Source organism: Schistocerca gregaria, chromosome 2 (assembly GCF_023897955.1).
Source record: "Schistocerca gregaria isolate iqSchGreg1 chromosome 2, iqSchGreg1.2, whole genome shotgun sequence".
Lineage (NCBI taxonomy): Eukaryota > Metazoa > Arthropoda > Insecta > Orthoptera > Acrididae > Schistocerca > Schistocerca gregaria.
Window position 1 is genome coordinate 781,753,902 of NC_064921.1, and position 20,998 is coordinate 781,774,899.

The following is a 20,998-nucleotide window of genomic DNA, read 5'->3' on the forward strand; positions in this document are numbered from 1 at the left end:
GTACCTGTGCTTGTCTGATTCTGGGTTTTTGTTTGACATCTGCAGCCTAAGTCCGAGACAGCTGACTCCATTCTTCATGGCACACTTAACTGGCAGTGGAGATTGATGCGTAAATCCATACACCCCCTCTTCAACATTCCCTATTACCTCCTTATGTATGTCATGGCCGTTATCTCTCGTGTAGTCACTTCAACATTTTTGGCAGCCATAAACTGCTTTCTCTCTTCTCTTACCATTCAGCATCTCCCACCAAACAATGTTATGTCACAGCCACAGTCAAGTCCAAACCCAAACCCAAATCCAAAATCAGGACTATCAGTAAAGTACAATACTTAGCACTGAATGCTCGTTTAGCATGGACACCAATGTACAGATAGAACATAACGGTCTCCTGGAAGGATAGTGCTGTTTTTGATATAAACATCAAATATTCCAGAATATACTAGCATTATCCTCCCCCCATGAACCATGGACCTTGCCGTTGGTGGGGAGGCTTGCGTGCCTCATCGATGCAGATAGCGGTACCGTACGTGCAACCACAATGGAGGGGTATCTGTTGAGAAGCCAGACAAACGTGTGGTTCCTGAAGAGGGGCAGCAGCTTTTTCAGTAGTTGCAAGGGCAACAGTCTGGTGATTGACTGATCTGGCCTTGTCACAATAACCAAAACGGCCTTGCTGTTCTGGTACTGCAGAACGGCTGAAAGCAAGGGGAAACTACGGCCATAATTTTTCCTGAGGGCATGCAGCTTTACATGGAGAGCTGCATCAAACCAGTCTCAGGACTGAAGACCACAACAACAACAACTAGCATTATTCAAGGGTGATGTACTTGAGGGCAGTATTACGAAAATGGGAGACGACATAGATGATGATTAAATGGGTCAGATGCTACTGCGTGAAGAATTTGATAGAGCACTGAAATACCCAAGTCAAAACAAGGTTCCAGGAGTAGGCAACATCCCACCCATTAGAACAACTGGTAGCCTTGGGAGACCCAGACTTGACAAAACTTTTCAGTCTGGTGAGCAAGATGTATGAAACACGCGATACACCCTCAGACTTCAAGAATAATGTAATAATTCCAACCCCCAATGAAAACCAGTGCACACAGGTGTGAACATTACTGAACTATCAGTTTAATAAGTCATGGCTGGAAAATATTAACACGGATTCTTTACAGACGAATGGAAAAATTGGTAGAAGCTGACCTTGGAGAAGATCAGTTTGGATTCCGTAGAAATGTTGGAACACACAAGGCAATACTGACACTAAGACTTATCTTAGAAGATTGATTAATGAAAGGCAAACTTACATTTCTAGCATTTGTAGACATAGCAAAAGCTTTTGACAATGTTGATGAATTCTCTCTTTCAAATTCTGAAGGTAGCAGAGATAAAATACAGGGAGCAAAAAGCTATTTATAATTTGCACCGATACGAGACAACAGCTATAAGAGTCAAGGGGCACGAAAGGGAAGCAGTAGTTGGGAAGGAAGTGAGACAGGGCTGTAGCCTATCCTCAGTGTTATTCAATCTGCATATTGAGCAAGCACTAAAAGAAACAAAAGAAAAATTGTAAGCAGGAAATAAAATCTATGGAAAAGAAAAGCTTTGAGGTTTGTCGATAACATTGTAATTCTGGCAGACATAGCAAAGGACCTGGAAGGGAAATTTAACAAAATGGACAGTATCTTGAAAGGAAGAAGTAAGATGAGCATCAACAAAAGGAAAATAAGGATAATGGAAAGTAGTCATATTAAATCAGATGATGCTGAGAGAATTAGATTAGAAAATGAGATACTTACAATAGTAGACGACTTTTGCTATTTGGGGAGCAAATTAAGTGATGATGGTCGAAGTAGAGAGGATACAAAATGTAGACTAGATATTGCAAGAGAAGCGTTTCTGAAGAAGAGAAATTTGCTAACATTGAGTATAGATTTAAGTGTCAGGAAGTCCTTTCTGAAAGTATTTGTATGGAATGGAGCCATGTATGGAAGTGAAACGTGGACGATGAACAGTTTAGACAGGAAAAGAATAGGAACTTTCAAAACGTGGTGCTACAGATGAATGCTAAAGATTAGATGGATAGATCACGTAACTAATAAGGAGGTACTGAATGGAATTGGGGAGAAGAGAAATTTGTGGCACAACTTGACTAGAAGAAGGGATCGGTTGGTAGGACATGTTCTGAGGCATCAAGAAACAACCAATTTAGTACTAGCGGGAAGTGTGGAGGGTAAAAATCAGAGGGAGACCAAGGGGTGAATACACCATGCAGATTCCGAAGAATGTAGGCTGCAGTAGTTACTTGGGGATGAGGAAGCTTGCACAGGAGAGCATGGAGAGCTGCATCAAACCAATCTCTGGACTGAAGACCATAACAAGAGCAAGAGCATCAACAGCAACAAGCATTACAAACAAAATTTCGAGAACCTCTAGAAATGGTAAACCCTAAACCTACAGCATGCCAGCTAGCAATACTGACACCAACTCCACAGTGCATGCAATACAGCTCGTAGCAATACTGTTTCAAGCAAACATTAACCTTCTTGAAAAGTAGCTCCTTACTTCTGACTCTCTTGAATCTATTGGTCATTATTGTCTGCTGTACGGCAATACTTTTTGAAGGCTCGTGTAGTCTTTATTCGTTAACCATGAAATACTACTTATAGACAAATTCGGAGTTTGCACATAAATGACCTTGATAAGTCGTAGGACAAATCAAATATTGTATTTTAAAATCAGTTTTATTCCATTTTAGCCTTTCAAGCAGTACTGGCTCCCTTTTTAATCAAAGGAATACAGTTATGGAATGTATTATTTTTACTATCTCTCCAGTTCTCTCAGCGTGATTATTTTTAACCTCTATGCCATTTAAATGGCTCTTAGGAAGAGATTTGTCTATATCATTTTCTACAATAATCGGAGGATAAACATTTTATTACTATTCTTCACTGTTTTGAATGAAATCTTAAGTTCAAGGCATTTCCTGATTCATGGGATTCATCTTTAGCCATAAGAAAACCTGACAAATTTTCATATTTAGATCTATCACTTTACTTCTGTAAGCTGAGTGGTCAGTGAATCTGACTGCCACGCTGATGACCCGGATTCCATTCACCGAGTGCCAAGTATTTCCTTGGTAAGAAGACTGGAATGGTGTACACTGCCTCAAGATGCTGGTTCAAAAGCTATTTGAATGAGAAGTAGCACCTTCAAGATCTGGAAAGCCAACAACCTACGACAGAATGTCACAACATCTGGTCGGCATCATGCAGTCCTCTGCATCTGATAGAGTTTTCGTTTTTTCAGTATACGGATGTGATTGTTAATATAGGAGCACTATTCATTTTTTCACTGTTTGGGCAACTGCATGCATAAATTACATGTTCTCAGGAGTCCAAACACAGTCAGTCATCCATTTACTTACTGTAGTAGGCATACTTATGAAGTGAGCACTCAGGACACGTTCAAGTATTTTTAACTACACAATTCTTTAAGTTTTGCTTTCTGCCTGTTTTAGTACACCGTGCCTCTATGTTTTTTAAATATAAAACATCTCTTACTAGTATGATAACTGTAAGAAAGTCTTTCTGATACTTATCTAGAATTAAAAAGTAACTTGTCCTCCTTTGATATATTTACATCTTATGTTCTGCTAGTACATATCAGTAAATGTACAATTTTTTTAAAGATTTGAACTGCCATCTATACAACAGCTTCAAACATCTCATCACTTTACAGACGAGTTAATGCATTAAATACTCAATGTTAAGCACTTACATGAGAAAAAATTTAGAAAACATTTGAAATTATGTCTAAAATGTGTTGTGTTGCCAAGTGTCCTGATTCTCAAGTACTGATGAATATACAGGGTGTTTCAAAGGACTTTACAACTTTGAAAAATCATATAAATTCATAGCACCTAAATTCATGTAAATTAGTTCACAGTACCTACAGAGGTGATTTTAGAGCCAATTTGTATGGAAATACATCAAGTTTTTTCTTGCGTAGTTTGCTAGAGCTGAATCGAACTGTATGGAGTGCTAGTGGGAGTTGCATTAAAGGTGACTGCCATCATTGAACACAAGTGGGCTAGCTGTGTGTTTTGGTTTGAAGCATCTAAGTCAGTGACAACAGTTCAGTGCAATTTCCATACCAAGTATGCCTAAGATCCTCCTTGCACGCCTGTTTCGTAGAAACAGGGTGCTCAGTAAGACATGAGAAATCATCAGGTCATCCAATCACATCTAACGATACCGTTGAGAGAGTGATGCAATATTTTGTCAACAGACCTACAAAATTGACCCGAAGTGCATCTCGCGAACTGAAAATCCCACATGTCACTGTTTGGCATGTGTTGAGAAACCATTTGCATTTGAAATGGAACAGATTGACGATTGTACATGCAATGAAAGACACTGATAAAACTGCTCGCAAGAACTTCTGTGCAGAAATGGTAAATCTATTACAGGAGGATGAACTTATCTTGGACAAAGTTATCTTTTCTGACAAGTAGACTTTTCACCTGAGTGGCAAGGTTAGCACACACAACTGTAAGGTTTGGGCCAGTGAAAATCCACATCAAACATTGAAACATGTTTGTGATAGCCCTAAACTGAACTTTTTTTGTACACTGAGCAAGAACAACGTGTACGGTCCCCTTTTTTTTCCATGAGAGAATCATCGCTAGGATAGTGTACCTGGATATGTTACAAAATATTTTGATAACATAAATCGATGATGATGATGACCAGAAAAAAAATGTTTACTTTGTGCAAGATGGTGCACCAGCCCACTATCTGGCTGATGTCCGGAATTTCCTCAGTGATCACTTTCCAGGTCAATGGACTGGCCATGATGTGCCAATTGCGTGCCCCCACATTCCTCATACTTGCCACCATTCAATTCTTTTTATAAGGATTCATTAAGGATATTTTATTTGTACATCCTGTGCCAGATTCTTTACCTGAACTTAAAGCAATAATTTATGCCGCCACTGGGCAAGTTACACCTGCAATGCTACAACAAGTAGCAACTGAGAAGAAACTGACATCTCATGGGATGTCTGCAGGATAACCAACAGAAGCCACATGCAACATCTTTAGTTTAAGGTAAAAAAAAATGTGTCTCTACAAAATAACACTAAACCCAGCTCTGAATCTTCTTTCAATAAATTCATATGAATCTCAAAATTTGTAAAGTCCTTTTTTAAACACACTGTAGTCTCAGTACTTTGTGTGCCTGAAGAGGGAAATGTGGTCTCTAAATGTAATACTTGTCTTACTACATTAAACCATGAGACTGTAACTCTTAATGCCTACATTGCTACATTAACAAAGGATTTTGAGTTTTTAAATTCAGTAAATATAAGAAATACCTAAAATAAATTTTTTCTTGCTCCAGAAGCAGCTAGGATAGGCAACCTGCTAGTGGGACGGGTGACTGTGCCCTGGGTTAGCCATTTAGTAATATAATTGTAACTGAACAGGTGACATCATCTTCATATGCATTTCGTTAGTCTCTTAGTCACTGATGATCTCAATCCATCACTTCGCATATCAATTGTAATACCAGACAGATACACCCAGTATCTTGGCTGTACTTTTGCATTGCTCTAGATTATCCTCCTCTTCCTCCTCCATTTCAGTCATAGAAGTGTGAAAAACTACCTTGTAACCTGGTCTCATCCAAAATCACTCTGCACTCAAACTATATGTTCTTGTCTCGTCCCTTTCTGTTTTCTTCTTTCCATCTTGTCTGATAATGCCACCCTAATATTTCTCGCTCCTTGTCTGACCAATTAACTACTATACACTGCTGCTATACATTCCTATCAGCTGTAATTACTCACACTGAACAAGAATACAGTGAGAAAATTGATCAACACAATATTAATTCAACTGATATTTCTTAAATTTCATATATTCAGCAATATGTATATTATTATTATTATTATTTATTATTATTATGATTATCATTATTATTATCTTCTTTCCTTTCTCAGAACTTAGGTCTGGTTAAAAATGGAAAGTGACCCGGACCATGATTAAGCGTGACTTCCTTTTAACTGTGTGGTATATGTTACATTGCATTTAGGAACTTTCGGGTAATTGAACATGTATCAATAATTACAGTTGGATGTAGCTGTATTGCGTTGATGTACTGGTGGATATTGTGTGGTATGACTGCTGTGGTTGATAGTATAATTGGTACAATGTCAACTGTATCCTGATGCCACATGTCCTTGACTTCGTCAGCCAGTTGGATGTATTTTTCAATTTTTTCTCCTGTTTTCTTCTGTATATTTGTTGTTTAGGTATGGATATTTCGATTAGTTGTGTTAATTTCTTCTTTTTATTGGTGCGTATGATGTCAGGTTTGTTATGTGGTGGTGTTTTATATGCTATAATGGTTCTATTCCAGTATGATTTGTATTCATGATTCTCCAGTACATTTTGTGGTGCATGCTTGTATGTGGGAATGTGTTGTTTCATTAGTTTATGTTGTATGACAAGTTGTTGATGTATTATTTTTGCTACATTGTCAGGTCTTCTGGGGTATTCTGTATTTGCTAGTATTGCACATCCGCTTGTGATGTGATCTACTGTTTCTATTTGTTGTTTGCCAAGTCTCCGTTTAACTGTTGTGGTATTGGGATCTTTAATAATATGCTTGCTGTAATATCTGATGTTTATTGTTTGATCCTGTATTGCAATCATGAATCATTCCATCTCATTGTATATATTGCCTTTTCTTAGCCATGCGTTGGATGCGTCTTTATCGATTTGTGGCTGTGTTAGATGATACGGGTGCTTCATCATGTAGTGTTTTCTTTTTCCAATTTACTTTCTTTGTATCTGTTTATGTTATATAATCTAAAGGGTTGTAGAAGTGGTTATGAAGTTGCAGTGGTGTAGCTGATGTATTTACATGAGTGATTGCTTTGTGTATTTTGCTAGTTTCCGCTCGTTCTATAAAGAATTTTCTTAAATTGCCTACCTGTCTATACGTACGTTTTTTATGTTGATAAATCCCCTTCCTCCTTCCTTCCTGCTTAATGTGAATCTTTCTCTTGCTGAATGTATGCGATGTATTCTATATTTGTGGCATTGTGATCGTGTTAGTGTATTGAGTGCTTCTAGGTCTGTGTTACTCCATTTCACTACTCCAGATGAGTAGGTCAATATTGGTATAGCATAAGTATTTATAGCTTTCGTCTTGTTTCTTGCTGTCAATTCTGTTTTCAATATTTTTATTGGTCTTTGTTTGTATTTTTCTTTTAGTTCTTCTTTAATATTTGTATTATCCATTCCTATTTTTTGTCTGTATCCTAGATGTTTATAGACATCTGTTTTTTCCATCACTTCTATGCAGTCGCTGTGGTTATCCACTAAGTAATCATCTTGTTTAGTGTGTTTTCTCTTGACTATGCTATCTTTCTTACATTTGTCTGTTCCAAAAGCCATATTTATATCATTGCTGAATACTTCTGTTATCTTTAGTAATTGGTTGAGTTGTTGATTTGTTGCTGCCAGTAGTTTTAGATCATCCATGTATAGCAAATGTGTGATTTCGTGTGGGTATGTTCCAGTAATATTGTATCCATAATTTGCATTATTTAGCATGTTGGATAGTGGGTTCAGAGCAAGGCAGAACCAGAAAGGACTTAATGAGTCTCCTTGGTATATTCCGCGCTTAATCTCTATTGGCTGTGATGTGATATTATTTGAATTTGTTTGGATATTAAGTGTGGTTTTCCAATTTTTCATTACTACGTTTAGGAACTGTATCAATTTAGGATCTACTTTGTATATTTCCAATATTTGTAGTAACCATGAGTGAGGTACACTATCAAAAGCTTTTTGGTAATCAATGTATGCGTAGTGTAGCGACCTTTGTTTAGTTTTAGCTTGATATGTCACCTCTGTATCTGTTATCAGTTGCTCTTTACATCCTCATGCTCCTTTGCAGCAGCATTTTTGTTCTTCATTTATAATTTTGTTCTGTACTGTATGTGTCATTAATTTCTGTGTAATGACTGAAGTTAATATTTTGTATATTGTTAGTAGGCATGTTACGGGGCGATATTTTGCTGGGTTTTCTGTGTCTGATCTTTAGGTTTCAGATAAGCTATTCCATGTGTAAGTGTTTCAGGGAATGTGTATGGGTCTACAATATAACTGTTAAATAATTTAGTTAGATGTGACTGTGATGAGGTGAATTTCTTTAGCCAGAAATTTGCTGTTTTATCTTTTCCAGGGGCTTTCCAATTGTGAGTAGAATTAATTGCTCGGGTGACTTCATGTTGCAAAATTATCACTTCAGGCATTTGTGGTATCATCTTGTATGTGTCTGTTTCTGCTTGTATCCACCGTGCAGGCTTGTTATGTTGTACCGGGTTTGACCATATGTTGCTCCAGGAGTTTTCCATGTCTGTTATGTTCGATGGATTGTCTATTTTAATGTGTGTGTTATCTATTGTATGGTAAAATTTCTTTTGGTTTTTGTTGAATGTTTGGTTTTGTTTCCTTCTATTTTCACTTTTTTTGTATCTTCTATGTCGTTTGGCCATTGCTTGTAATTTCTGCTTCTTTTCGTCTAATTGCTCTATCGCTTCTTGTTGTAAAATTTTACCTAACCTTTTTCATTTTTGGTCTGATATTTCATTTCTTATAATTGTGTTAGTTGTCTGATGTCTTTTCTCAGTTTTTCTATTCTGATTTGTAGACTGTTTTGCCATGCTGGTTTTGTGGGTTTCTTCTTTGTGTTGGTTGGTTCTGATCTCTGTCTAGTGTGTATATTTAGTGTAGTGAGTGCTCCTATATAAACCAAAGGTTGTAACTCTTCCATAGTTGTACTTTCATTTATTTTGTTGTGTATGATTGTGTTGATAGGTGTTATTGCTGTTTTGCCTTGTGGGTTATTTGGTGGTCTATGCAAGAATGGTCTAATGTCTGTATTTGTGTCTTTGTATTCTATATATGTCAGCTGAAATTTTTCTTCTATATCTAACATGTATGTCACTTTGTGTTCTATTTGTCCTTGTTCTGGTGGCTGTCTTAAGATTTCATTTTCCTTTGATTGTTTAATTGATACGTGTTGTTCTTTGTTTGTTTGCTTTGGGATGTTTGAGTCCAATACTGTATTTTCTTCTTCTTCTGATTGCACATTACTCTGTTCCTGTTTTTGTTGTTTGATGTTTTCTAATTCTGACTGGGGTATCCTGTTATTTTTTATTATTACAAGGATCTGATCAGCTAGATGTTGTTCTGTTAAAAAATTTAATTCTGGGTATCTGGTAATAAACGTTGTGTATACTTGTGATCTATATCCAGTTGTGTTGGTTCCTAAGTTTGTTGCTTGGTAATAACAGAAAATGAGGTGTCGGTTAACTTCATCTGACCATCTCATCCTCTGTCTTTGTTTTCCTTCTAGAGTGGTTGCAGGAAGCATATCCTGCGAAACACCTCTATTTGGATTTAAATCATTTTCCGTGTGGCTAGCAGTGTCGTTACCATTGTGGACGGGCATAGGGTTCAAGCGCCGTCCCCGACCATGACAGCACTTGTCCAAGGCTTCATTAGTTCTGTCCTGAACCAACTAATCACACTAAAAGGGGGGTTATTATTATTATTACTAAGACGACAAACCAGAATAACTCGAAAAATAAGCTTCACACGAAAAAATGTGTAGAATCCATAGTTGATTATTTTCGAGGGGGCCATCTGCTGGTGCTAAAATTAGCCTGTCACCACAGCCCCCTGGGATGGGGCGGGAAGCAACTTTAAAATTTCAAATGGGAACCCCCTTTTTTTATTGCAGAGTCAGATTCTCCATGTTCTCATTTTTGCGTGGAAAATGGTTACGAATAAATCGAAAATACTTATTTACTTCTTACATTTTGATTCGCTAAAACTGAAACTCTCCCTCTCTCCCCATATGGTGGAGTTAGAGAGAGAGAGAGAGAGAGAGAGAGAGAGAGAGAGAGAGAGAGAGAGAGAAGTTAGTTTTACAAATGTTGACCCAAATATTAATTTTTTCCGCAGATTCGGATAAGTTTTGTTTGTTTCGTGGTCGTGAGGCCACACAACCTTTAATTATGAAACAAATCAACTGACTAGCTAACTAACCAACCAAACATCCTACTTAATAACGAGTGAACTCATTAACTAAAAAACTGACTCACGAACCTTATTTTTTTTAATAGATTCGGAGTAGTCACTCTTGTTTGTCGAGAAGTCTCACAACTGGAGTGCTTGTTTAAAAACTTGAGTCTTTTAGTTTCGGGTGGAAAAACGCAGGAAACTATTCATAAATTTATTGACTTAAATCACATTTTATTTCGGAATATCGTGGCTGTTACGTCGTTTACATTTTTAGAATTATACTAATCGATATCCCACTCAGCCCTGACCAATAACCGATGCTCTTATCCAACCCTTTCTGATGAGCGGCGTAATGTTTCGGAATGCCGCCAATAGGTAGTGCAGGGACGAGAAATTCACCCTTTCTCGTAGTAAGACTGGGCTTTAGAAACTGTAAGTATTAATGTAATAAAAACACTATTTTTACCCGTCTGAGTATTCAGATAGCAATACAACGTTTATAAATATTGTCTTTTCGGCGACTTATGTTTGATTAAGAAACTTCATGGCAGATTAAAACTGTGTGCCGGACTGAGACGCCTACTTGGGACCTTTGCCTTTCGCGGGCAAGTGCTCTACCAACTGAGCTAACAACGCACGACTCACGCCCCGCCCGCACAGCTTTAATTCTGGCAGTACCTCGTCTCCTACCTACGTTTGATTACCTTGTGTGACTGCGTTCGCGGCTTTTGTTCGCTACCAGTCGCGTTTGACGCAGAGTTAGTATTGCTAGGCGGAATTACGCCAAGCGGGCTGCATCTCGCTCATAGAAATTCTAACCCTACCTTTCTCGACGCCCCTTATCTTTCCTCTCCTGACATTAATAGGTGGCATATGTCTTTATGAATTACCTTTCTATGGAAGAAACAGTTGAGATGGTGTACACTTATGGAGACAGTGGGATGAATTTTGACGATGCAGTCGCGCTTTATGCGCAGGGTTTTCCTGGCGAAGTACGATCACGGTTCTCTTTTGTTCGAGTTATTAAACAATTTACTGCAGAAGGTAGTGTGAACCAGAAAAAAAGAACCCGTGCAGCTATTGTCTCCTCGTTTTGCTTTTGTTGATGTTCATCTTATATCCTCCTTTCAAGACACTGTCCATTCCATTCAACTGCTCTTCCAAATCATTTGCTGTCTCTGACAGAATTACAATGTCATCAGCAAACCTCAAAGTATCTTACCAACTGAAATCGGGACTCAACTGACCAGTCGAGTCGTCTAGGGACCAAAAGATATGGTCACGAGCCCAAGAGAGGCGCTGCAGGCGATGATGTACCATTAGCAATGGCGCTCGTGTCGTTCGCCTACTGTCATACCGGTTTGCACCAAATTTCGCCGTACTGTCCTAATGGATACGTTCTTCGTATGTCCCACAATGATTTCTACGATTATTTCACGCAGTAGTGCTCGTCTATTAGCCCAGTGCAAACACCCCGCTTTCGGTCTAAGTGAATGTAGTTGGCCACTGTGTTGTCCATGGTGAGAGGTAATGTCTGAAATTTGGTGTTCTTGGCACACACTTGACACTGTGGATGTCGAGATATTATGTTCCCTAACGATTTCCAAAATGCAATGTCCCATGCACCTAGCTCCAACTACCATTCCGCGCTCCAAGTCTGTTAATTGCCGTCGTGTGCCCTTCTTTTCACGAGAATTACACGACCACAAAAAGACAGCTCCACCAATGCACTACCCTTTATAATTTGTGTACGCGATACTACCGCCATCTGCATATGTGCATATCGCTATCCTATGACTTGACACATCAGTGTTTTTTGCTCGTGTACTACAGAAATTCAAAAGTCGGGGCACTAAGGATGTCTTTATTGACTTCCGCAAGGCGTTCGATACAGTTCCCCACAGTCGTTTAATGAACAAAGTAAGAGCATATAGACTATCAGACCAATTGTGTGATTGGATTGAAGAGTTCCTAGATAACAGGCATCTCATTCTCAATGGAGAGAAGTCTTCCGAAGTAAGAGTGATTTCAAGTGTGCCGCTGGGGTGTGTCGTAGGACCGTTGCTATTCACGATATACATAAATGACCTTGTGGATAACATCGGAAATTCACTGAGGCTTTTTGCGGATGATGCTGTAGTATACCGAGAGGTTGTAACAATGGAAAATTGCACTGAAATGCAGGAGAATCTGCAACGAATTGACGCATGGAGCAGGGAATGTGAATTGCATCTCAATGTAGGCAAGTGTGATGTGCTGCGAATACATAGAAAGAGCTTTTATCATTTAGCTACAAAATAGCAGGTCAGCAACTGGAAGCAGTTAATTCCATAAATTATCTGGGAGTAACCATTAGGAGTGATTTAAAATGGAATGATCATATAAAGTTGATCGGCGGTAAAGCAGATGCCAGACAGATTCATTGGAAGAATCCTAAGGAAATGCAATCCGAAAACAAAGGAGGTAGGTTACAGTACACTTGTTCGCCCACTGCTTGAACACTGCTCAGCCGTGTGGGATTCGTCCCAGATAGGGTTGATAAAAGAAGAGAGAGAGAGAGAGAGAGAAGATCCAACGGAGAGCAGCGCGCTTCGTTACAGGATCATTTAGTAATCGCGAAGGCGTTACGGAGATGATAGATAAATTCCAGTGGAAAACTCTGCAAGAGAGACGCTCAGTAGCTCGGTCCGGCTTTTGTTGAGAACATACCTTCACTGAGGAGTCAAGCAATATACTCCTATGTATATCTCGCGAAGAGACCAAGAGGATAAAATCAGATAGATTGGAGCCCACACAGAGGCATACCGACAATCTTTCTTTCCACGAATAATGCGAGACTGGAATAGAAGGGAGAACCGATAGAGGTACTCAAAGTACCTTCCGCCACACACCATCAGGTGGCTTGCGGAGTATGGATGTAGATGTTAAGTGAAAAACGCATATATAAATTAATTAATAAATATGTAAAAACAAGTAAAATGTGTAATTTCCGTGCTAGCGCATAACGTAAGCTGAAGAACGAGCGGAGTAGGCCGTCACACACCTGGAACAAGAGGCTGGCGTAGAGCAGGGTGCCGTCGCCGCCGAGGCAGATGATGAAGTCTATCTTGTCGGTGAGGTCGTCCTTGCCGTCGCGGAACGTCATCAGCTTGTCCTTGACGATCGTGAAGCCCGCGTTGTTGAGCAGCAGCGTATCCTCCATCACCGTCTGCTCCACGAACACTACCATGTTCTTTTCCTGCAGAAACAACGAAAAAACTTATCGTCCTGCAAAAAAAAAGCAGGAAAATGCTGAAAGCATCCATTAAGGAATGGCTCCCTTGAAGGCAGAGGTGTTACAATACTATGTTTTTTATTTTGATTTATTTGCTTGTTTACACAGTGCCGCTTCAGAGTATTACAATCCCATTCCTTACTGTTGCTGAACGTATTTTATGTGCTGTTTTATGAGATACAGTTGTTAAATTGTGTGTAACTGTCGCAAAAGAGTTTCGCCCAGTTCTGTCATCTACTCAAGGCACTGCTGCATTGCTTCTTTCCATATCGTTAAGACAACTCTTGTGAAAAACTTGTGTTTAAAATTTGCGACTCAAATCACACTCTCGCCATCCCTATGTACCTAAGCCAGTCTTAATGAAGTCAACTGTAAAATGAGGACAGTGTTAGTTTTATAAATATGCCGATCACAACAGACGCACTTTAAAGAAAGTGGAGAAATCCCCTTCGTGTAGTCCCACAACTACGAATCATCACGTGCAACGTTACGGAAAACGTTTGTGATACAGGCGACTTCCATTGCTACATGCTCCGCCGTATGTAGGGAGCACGTCTGTGTACTTTGAAAACGTGTACCGAACCATGTCTACCGTATCGGAGACGCACAGACGGTCTTGCAGCAACGCAGGCGATACGTGACATCACGTGACCGTCTGACGTAGCACATGTCATCTTGTCTACCCCAATTGCATTCCAGGACAAGCAACCCTGAGGCTTTTCCCTTTCCCCTCAGCAGACACTGGAGCATTACACATTTGAATTGGACAATGGTTCCTACCCAAAATATTACGTAACCCCTTCACCCTACAAGCCCTAGGAGTTTGTAACGGGAATTTCCGAACATCCTGTATACATAGGACGGTGCTATAAATAACTGCACAGAATCGCGGAAGAACGCGAAAAATGGGTTAGTGATTAGCTATTTGCGGGGAAAAAAGGAGTGAGAAAGAAGATGCACTTTCTCACGACAAGTAGGAGACTTTTCGGAGTGATGCTGCTCAATAACATCAGTATTTTTCAGACCCCGGTATCAAACAGCTTTCGGGGAGCGCGAGCGCAGCAATTAAAGCGTCAGATGGTATCAAATTTGCTGCATTGCTCTTTAAACACTACACACCAAATGGCACGAACGTATACATTTCTCCATGCTAGCAGGGAAGTCCACTGTATGTACCTGTTAATTAAAAGAGGCAAACAGATGGGGCCAACAAATGCATAAACAGGAAAGCAGCTGCCAGCTGGAGTAGTTCATTCCATATATTCTTACACGATACATTTGCCAGATGAATATTTTCTGCTTGCTGAAGAGCCAGAAATGTTTTCGCCCGTTCTTTTCGACGTCTTAATTTGTCTTTCACGTTTGCTTTCTGCTCCACTGAGCTAATCATATTACTGATTATTTGTTCAGCAATGATTATCGCGTCTTTGGATACAAGGAACCATATGCGATGCCTCTAGGAGCAATATGGATTTTTGATACCCAATGTAAATCTAGCGCTCAATACGTTCCGACTATTGTGGTGTCACTGTAACAGGAGTAGGTGCGAAAAATCTACCGAACAATTTAAACAAGTTCGCTTCTGTTGGCCTCCGCCACAGTACACAACTGTTTCGTTAAGCCTGTGATAAAAACGTCTAATGCCATCATCAGATCGCAAAGCATAGCATACGTTAGTTTTCAGATTAATAACTTACTAAGTTCAGTTAAAAATTTAGTGATATGTTTGTAATGGTTTATATGTGATGCTCCGAAAGTAAAAAAAAAAACGTGGGAATACGGAGGCGTAACGCTGTTGTTAAAATGTGTGCTTTTATTATTACTGCTTTACTATATGGCCGATAAGGCTCGCAGTAACCAGTGACATGGCTTTTCCTAAGAGTGTAGATGGGTGTTCCATCTATTAAAAGGGCTTTCCACAGCACGCTGAGCAATTTTTCTGGATTATTATTATTATTATTATTATTATTATTATTATTATTATTATTATTATTATTATTATTCCTTTCCTTTCTCAAACGTTATGTCTGGTTAAAAATGGAAAGTGACGCCGACCTTGATCAAGCGTGACTCTTAACTGTACGGTATATGTTACATTGCATTTAGGAGCTTTCGGGTAATTGAACATGTATCAATAATTACAGATTTCTGTAGTTGTATATATACGTTTGGGTGTAGCTGTATTGCGTTGATGTACTGGTGAATATTGTTTGGTATGACCCCTGTAGTTGATAGTATACTTGCTATAATGTCAACTTTATCTTGATGCCACATGTCCTGGACTTTCTCAGTCAGTTCTATGTATTTTTTCAATTTTCTCTCCTGTTTTCGTCTTTATATTTGTTGTATTGGGTATGGATATTTCGATTAGTTGTGTTAATTTCTTCTTTTTACTGGTGAGTATGATGTCAGGTTTGTTATGTGGTGGTGTTTTATCTGTTACAATGGTTCTGTTCCAGTATAACTTGTATTCATCATTCTCCAGTACATTTTTGTGGAGAGTGTTCCTGGAGCCACTCTCTAGCAATTCTAGAAGTGTGGGGTCTCGCATTGTCCTGCTGAAATTGCCGAAGTCCGTCTGAATACAAATGGACATGAATGGATGCAGGTGATCAGAAAGGATGCTTAAGTAAGTGCACCTGTAGAGTCGCATCTAGACGTATCAGGGGTCCCGTATCACTCCATCTGCACGTGCCCCACAGCATCACAGAGCCTTTAACGGCTTGAACAGTCCGCCGCTGACATACAGAGTCCACGGATTCGCGAGGTTGTCTCCTTACCCGTACACATCCATCCGCTCGATACAAATCGAAACGAGAGTCGTCCGACCAGACATCATGTTTCAAGTTATCAACAGTCCAGTGTCGGTGTTGACGGGCCCAGGCGAGTCGAGTGGGCTGTTAGTTACGTCACACACAAAGTGTAGATTGTAAGTTCATTTTATTGTTAAATAAAAGTTGTTTAACGCTGAATATCCGTGGAATTTGTTAGATTAAAGCGACGTAGTGATTGTTTGACTATATTTTTACGTGTGTCTTCCTAAGAAAAATTAGCTATTTGTGGAATACCAGGAAAAAATCTTTAAAGCCGTACACATCAGCGGTTTACTTATAGAAGATATATGGCAGGAATATTATATACATTCACAGTAAAGTACTTACGCGTGTCTTCTCGAAAAAATCGGTAAAATTACCCCAAAAACTGTATACAGCATCGTACATTTGAAGTGCCTACTGTAAATGTATGCTGGTGGTAGTTACAAATCTCTGTTCCTCCTTGTCTCCATAAAAAATTATAACAAAAGTAACTCCAAAACCACTATTTACGCGCACCTTCTTAAAAAATCAGCGAAATTACTCACGAAACCAAAATTTACATCTATATCTTCCTAAAAAGTGCAGGAAAGTAGCACTGAAACCCATATTTACGTGTATCATTCTAAAACCCGCAGGGGAATCAGACATTAACGTATAATGTGCAGCTTCTCAAAAAATAGATAAAAATAAGCCACGAAACCGTAAATAGTGTCACGTGTTGCAGAGAATACTGTGGGTGCCGTACATCCGCGAAAAGTGGGCCAAAACTACTGGATGCTATACTATGCTGCAAATTAATTTGCAGCATTCGCCTGAATTTACTGGTATTGCTGCTGTTGCTCTAGTGAGGTCCACATTAAGAATGATAGTCTCGGAATGCTAAGGATAAGTGGTGGTGGTACGACCAATAGCAGCACAGAGGGAGTGGGGCAGTGGGGGCGTCATATTTTTGGGTACACATTGCCACTATTAGAAATGAGAGTTATCACTTTAAGCTTAAAGCATTGAACACCTGAGTAAACATGAACTCATTGGGCAGCCATCTAGCACGTAAATTATGGTAATTAACATGACAGTTATTTCTATTAATTATCACCAACATTAATAAAATAAGCTTGTTTATGTCAAGGTCTTTAAGCTAGCTCAACTGGACTGTTTGTTAACGTAAGGAGAACAATACCCCCATTGTCGGAAATCCTCTTTTGTTCCCTTACTCTTCTGTACCTTCGTATAGTCTTAGCTGTACCTCACAGCTCTTTGTGTGTCTCTGTTGCTCTATCTATTCGCAAGGAATGTTATCTTGAGCTCCTTGGTACGAACTTTGAATGTTGGATAAATACTCTAGATTTCGTAGCTCTCGTCTTCGATTCCTTTTTCAGATACACTGCAGTTTCGCATAACCCAACGATTCCAAGTCTTCCATTAGTTTTTCCCAATACGGTTTAAAAGTGTTCGTCTCGTTTCACACAGCTTCTTCGTATGACCCTTCGAAGCTTACTCCCAACATTGAACGTCCAACGTCGATTCTTTCCTGTGGGCAACAGCACGATCAGCGAACGAACAGTGCTGCTGATTCTATCGGATACACTGTTTACGTTTACCGAGGACATTGCAGGTACTATCACACTTCCTTGGTGAACATTTCATGTTACTTTCGTTTCTGTTGGACATTCGGCGCCCTGTACAGCGTAGCGGGGCCCTGCAGCATGTTAGGGGCTACCGTGACTGCTTCAAGGGCTCCGGAGTATGTAACTTACACTGAGGTGACAAAAGTAATGGGGTACCACCTAATACCGTGTCGGACGCATTTTTCCCCGGCGTAGTGCAGCAGCTCGGCGTTGCATGGACTCAACACGAGGTGAAAGTCCCTCTCCGACATAATCTGCCATGCCGTCTCTGTAACTGTCCATAATTGTGGAAGTGACTCCGGTGCAGGATTTTGTGCACTAAGTGACCTGTCTATTATGTCCCATAAATATTCGATGGGATTCATATCGGACGATCTGAGTGGCCAAACTATTCGCTCAAATTCTCCCGATCGTTCTTCAAACCAATCGCGAACGACTGTAGCCAGGTGACATGGCGCATTGTCACCCATAAAAATTCCAACGTTGTTTGGGAACATGAGGTCCATGAATGGCTGTAAATGGTCCCCAAGTAGCTGAACATAATCATTTTCAATCAATGATCGGTTCAATTGGACCACAGGACTCAGTCCTTTCCATGTAAATTCAGCCCACGCCATTATGAAGCCACCACCAACTTCCACAGCGCATTTTTGACAACCTGGTTCTTTGGCTTCGTCGTGACTACGTCAAACTAACACTACCATCAGTTCTTACCAACCGAAATCGGGACTCATCTGACCAGCCCACGGTTTTGCAGTCGTCTAGGGTCCAAACTATATGTTCATGAGCCCAAGAGAGGCACTCCAGGCCATGTCGTGCTGTTAGCGAAGGCACCCGCGTCGGTCGTCTGATGCCATCGCCAATTAACGCAAAATTTCGCGTCACTGTCCCAACTGATATGTTCTTCGTACGTCTCACATTAATTCCTGCGGTTATTTCACGCAGCGTTGCTTGCCTGTCAGCAATGACAACTATGCAAACGCCGCGGCCAATGTGTTGTCCCTGTGTGAGAGGTAAATGACTGAAATTTTGTATTATCGGCACACTATTTACACCCTCGATCTCTGAATACTTAATTCCCTAGCGATTTCCTAAATGGAATGTCCCATGCATCTTGCTCCAACTACCATTCCGCGTTAGAAGCGTTAATTCCCGTAGTCCGGCCACAATGACGTCGGGAACCATTCCACAATGAATCACCTGCCCTTTTAAACCTTGTTTACTTGTTTCGCTAACCTGTGACTTGTCACCACGGTGTATCTTAAGCTAAACTCCACCCCAACACGCCACGCAGGCCCAACGGTACCGACCGGCCGCCGTGTCATCCTCACCCACAGGCGTCACCCGATGCGGAGGGGCATGTGGGCAGCACACCGCTCTCCGACCGAATGTCAGTTTACGAGACCGGAGCCGCTACTTCTCGCCTAAGCAGCTCCTCAGTTTGCCTCACAAGTGCAAAGTGCGCCCCGTTTGAAAACAGCGCTCGGCAGACCAGACGGTCACCCATCCAAGTGCTAGCCCAGCCCGACTGCGTTTAACTTAGGTGATCTGAAGGGAGCCGGTGTCACCACTGCGGCAAGGCCATGTATCTTGCAGGGTCGAAATTTAGACTTTGTCGTATTATATTGTAAACTTTCATTACTTATTGCTCACAATGTAGGCGCGAAGACAACTGAGACATCGTTTCTTTGAAGCAAGGGACTGCGTGCTTCCTATACAGACAACACACTGCCGGTTCAGGGTCACATACATATGCGTTTCTCTCCTTTTTCGGTTCCCAGTTAATCTTCATTCTTCGACATCTGTACGTTTCTTTTTGGGAGCGCGTTACCTCTAGTGCGTAGCTCACATTGACGTTGATGTTTTTGTTTTGAAAATCTTGGAACTATTATCATAAGGGAGGCGGTAGGGGGAGAGGGGGGGGAGGTGCTCAGTTCGTCGCGAGCTGTACGGAAGAAGGGTACAGCAAGTAAGTACCCAGTCACCCACTAATGATAGCCTATCACTATCACTCTAGTGGTAACAAGCTCTAGATGTACCCATTATCAGCTGCCAGCCGAAGTGGCCGAGCGGATCTAGGCGCTGCAGTCTGGAACCGCACGACCGCTACGGTCGAAGGTTCGAATCCTGCCTCGGCCATGAATGTGTGTGCTGTCCTTAGGTTAGTTAAGTTTAACTAGTTCTAAGTTCTAGCGGACTGATGACCTCCTCAGAAGTTAAGTCCCATAGTGCTCAGAGCCATTTGAACCATTATCAGCTCAACACGTCCTACGTCTAGTGCTCATTTCGAGGATAGATTGGGGCAGCAGCTCTACAGTCTTCACGTCTCCTCCATTTCTGTGTAGGAGCTCCAGCCGACGTCTTTCAAAATTTGGAGCATTTTAATTCTGGCTTTCCTTTTTCCAATATCATAAAACACTATAAACGTTTTACGAACCAATCGTGTTTCAACAGACGAATGATTATCTTAACTCTTCTTTCTACACAGCGTTCTGTAAAATGAATGTAGATTCTCCCGACGTATGTTGTTGATGAGAAGCTCTCGGGTTTCCAGCCGGGTGGCCAAATTTAAATGCTGCGGTACTTAAATACTGCCACCCTGCTGGAAACCGACGTTTTTCATCAACAGTGTTCCATAAGTTGCCTTTCTCACTTTTGGAAACACTTCCTCATGCGTGATTTTATCAGTCCATTTGATTTTCAGGACGCGCCTGTACCACCATAGCTCAAAAGAACTCAGTCTTTTCTTTTCGTCAGTGACCAGTTAAGCCCTTGCAGCCACACGACGCCACAACATACGCTCTTTCTCTTTCTTTTTCTTTTTAAGGTTTGTATTTTCTTCCAATCTACTGTCCCTAAAGGCTCACCCCATTGCCGCGCTGGACCCTCTGAAAACAAGCACCTTCTCCTAGCAGCCGCAGCAATACAACCTCCGACCTGCAACAACGGGGATCGACGTGAAGGCACTCCCGGGGATGCGTGCTCACATTCAGCCTATCCCAGGATCCGAACTGACTGGACCTCAGATTCTCATATATTTCTAGTTGTATCCATGATTCTCGTGTAGCCGAGAAGTCTTGGGCATCGTACGACGAGTTACCATCGAACTGTCCTGCGCGTTTCCTCTGCTCAACATTTCCCAGAGCCTCAAGGAGTTATCTGTCTAGT

The 20,998-nt window shown here is 40.7% G+C and overlaps 1 protein-coding gene across 19 annotated transcripts in view; it reads right to left on the reverse strand.

Annotated features, from left to right (window-relative positions):
- LOC126335033 (NAD kinase-like) overlaps positions 1 to 20,998 on the reverse strand; it is a 904,299-nt gene that overhangs the window by 44,088 nt on the left and 839,213 nt on the right. For all 19 annotated transcript variants that reach the window (XM_049997888.1, XM_049997887.1, XM_049997883.1 and 16 more), the window contains one exon: positions 13,156 to 13,350. In XM_049997888.1, the coding sequence (XP_049853845.1) occupies positions 13,156 to 13,350 (195 nt within the window). The remainder of the gene's footprint in view (positions 1 to 13,155; positions 13,351 to 20,998) is intronic.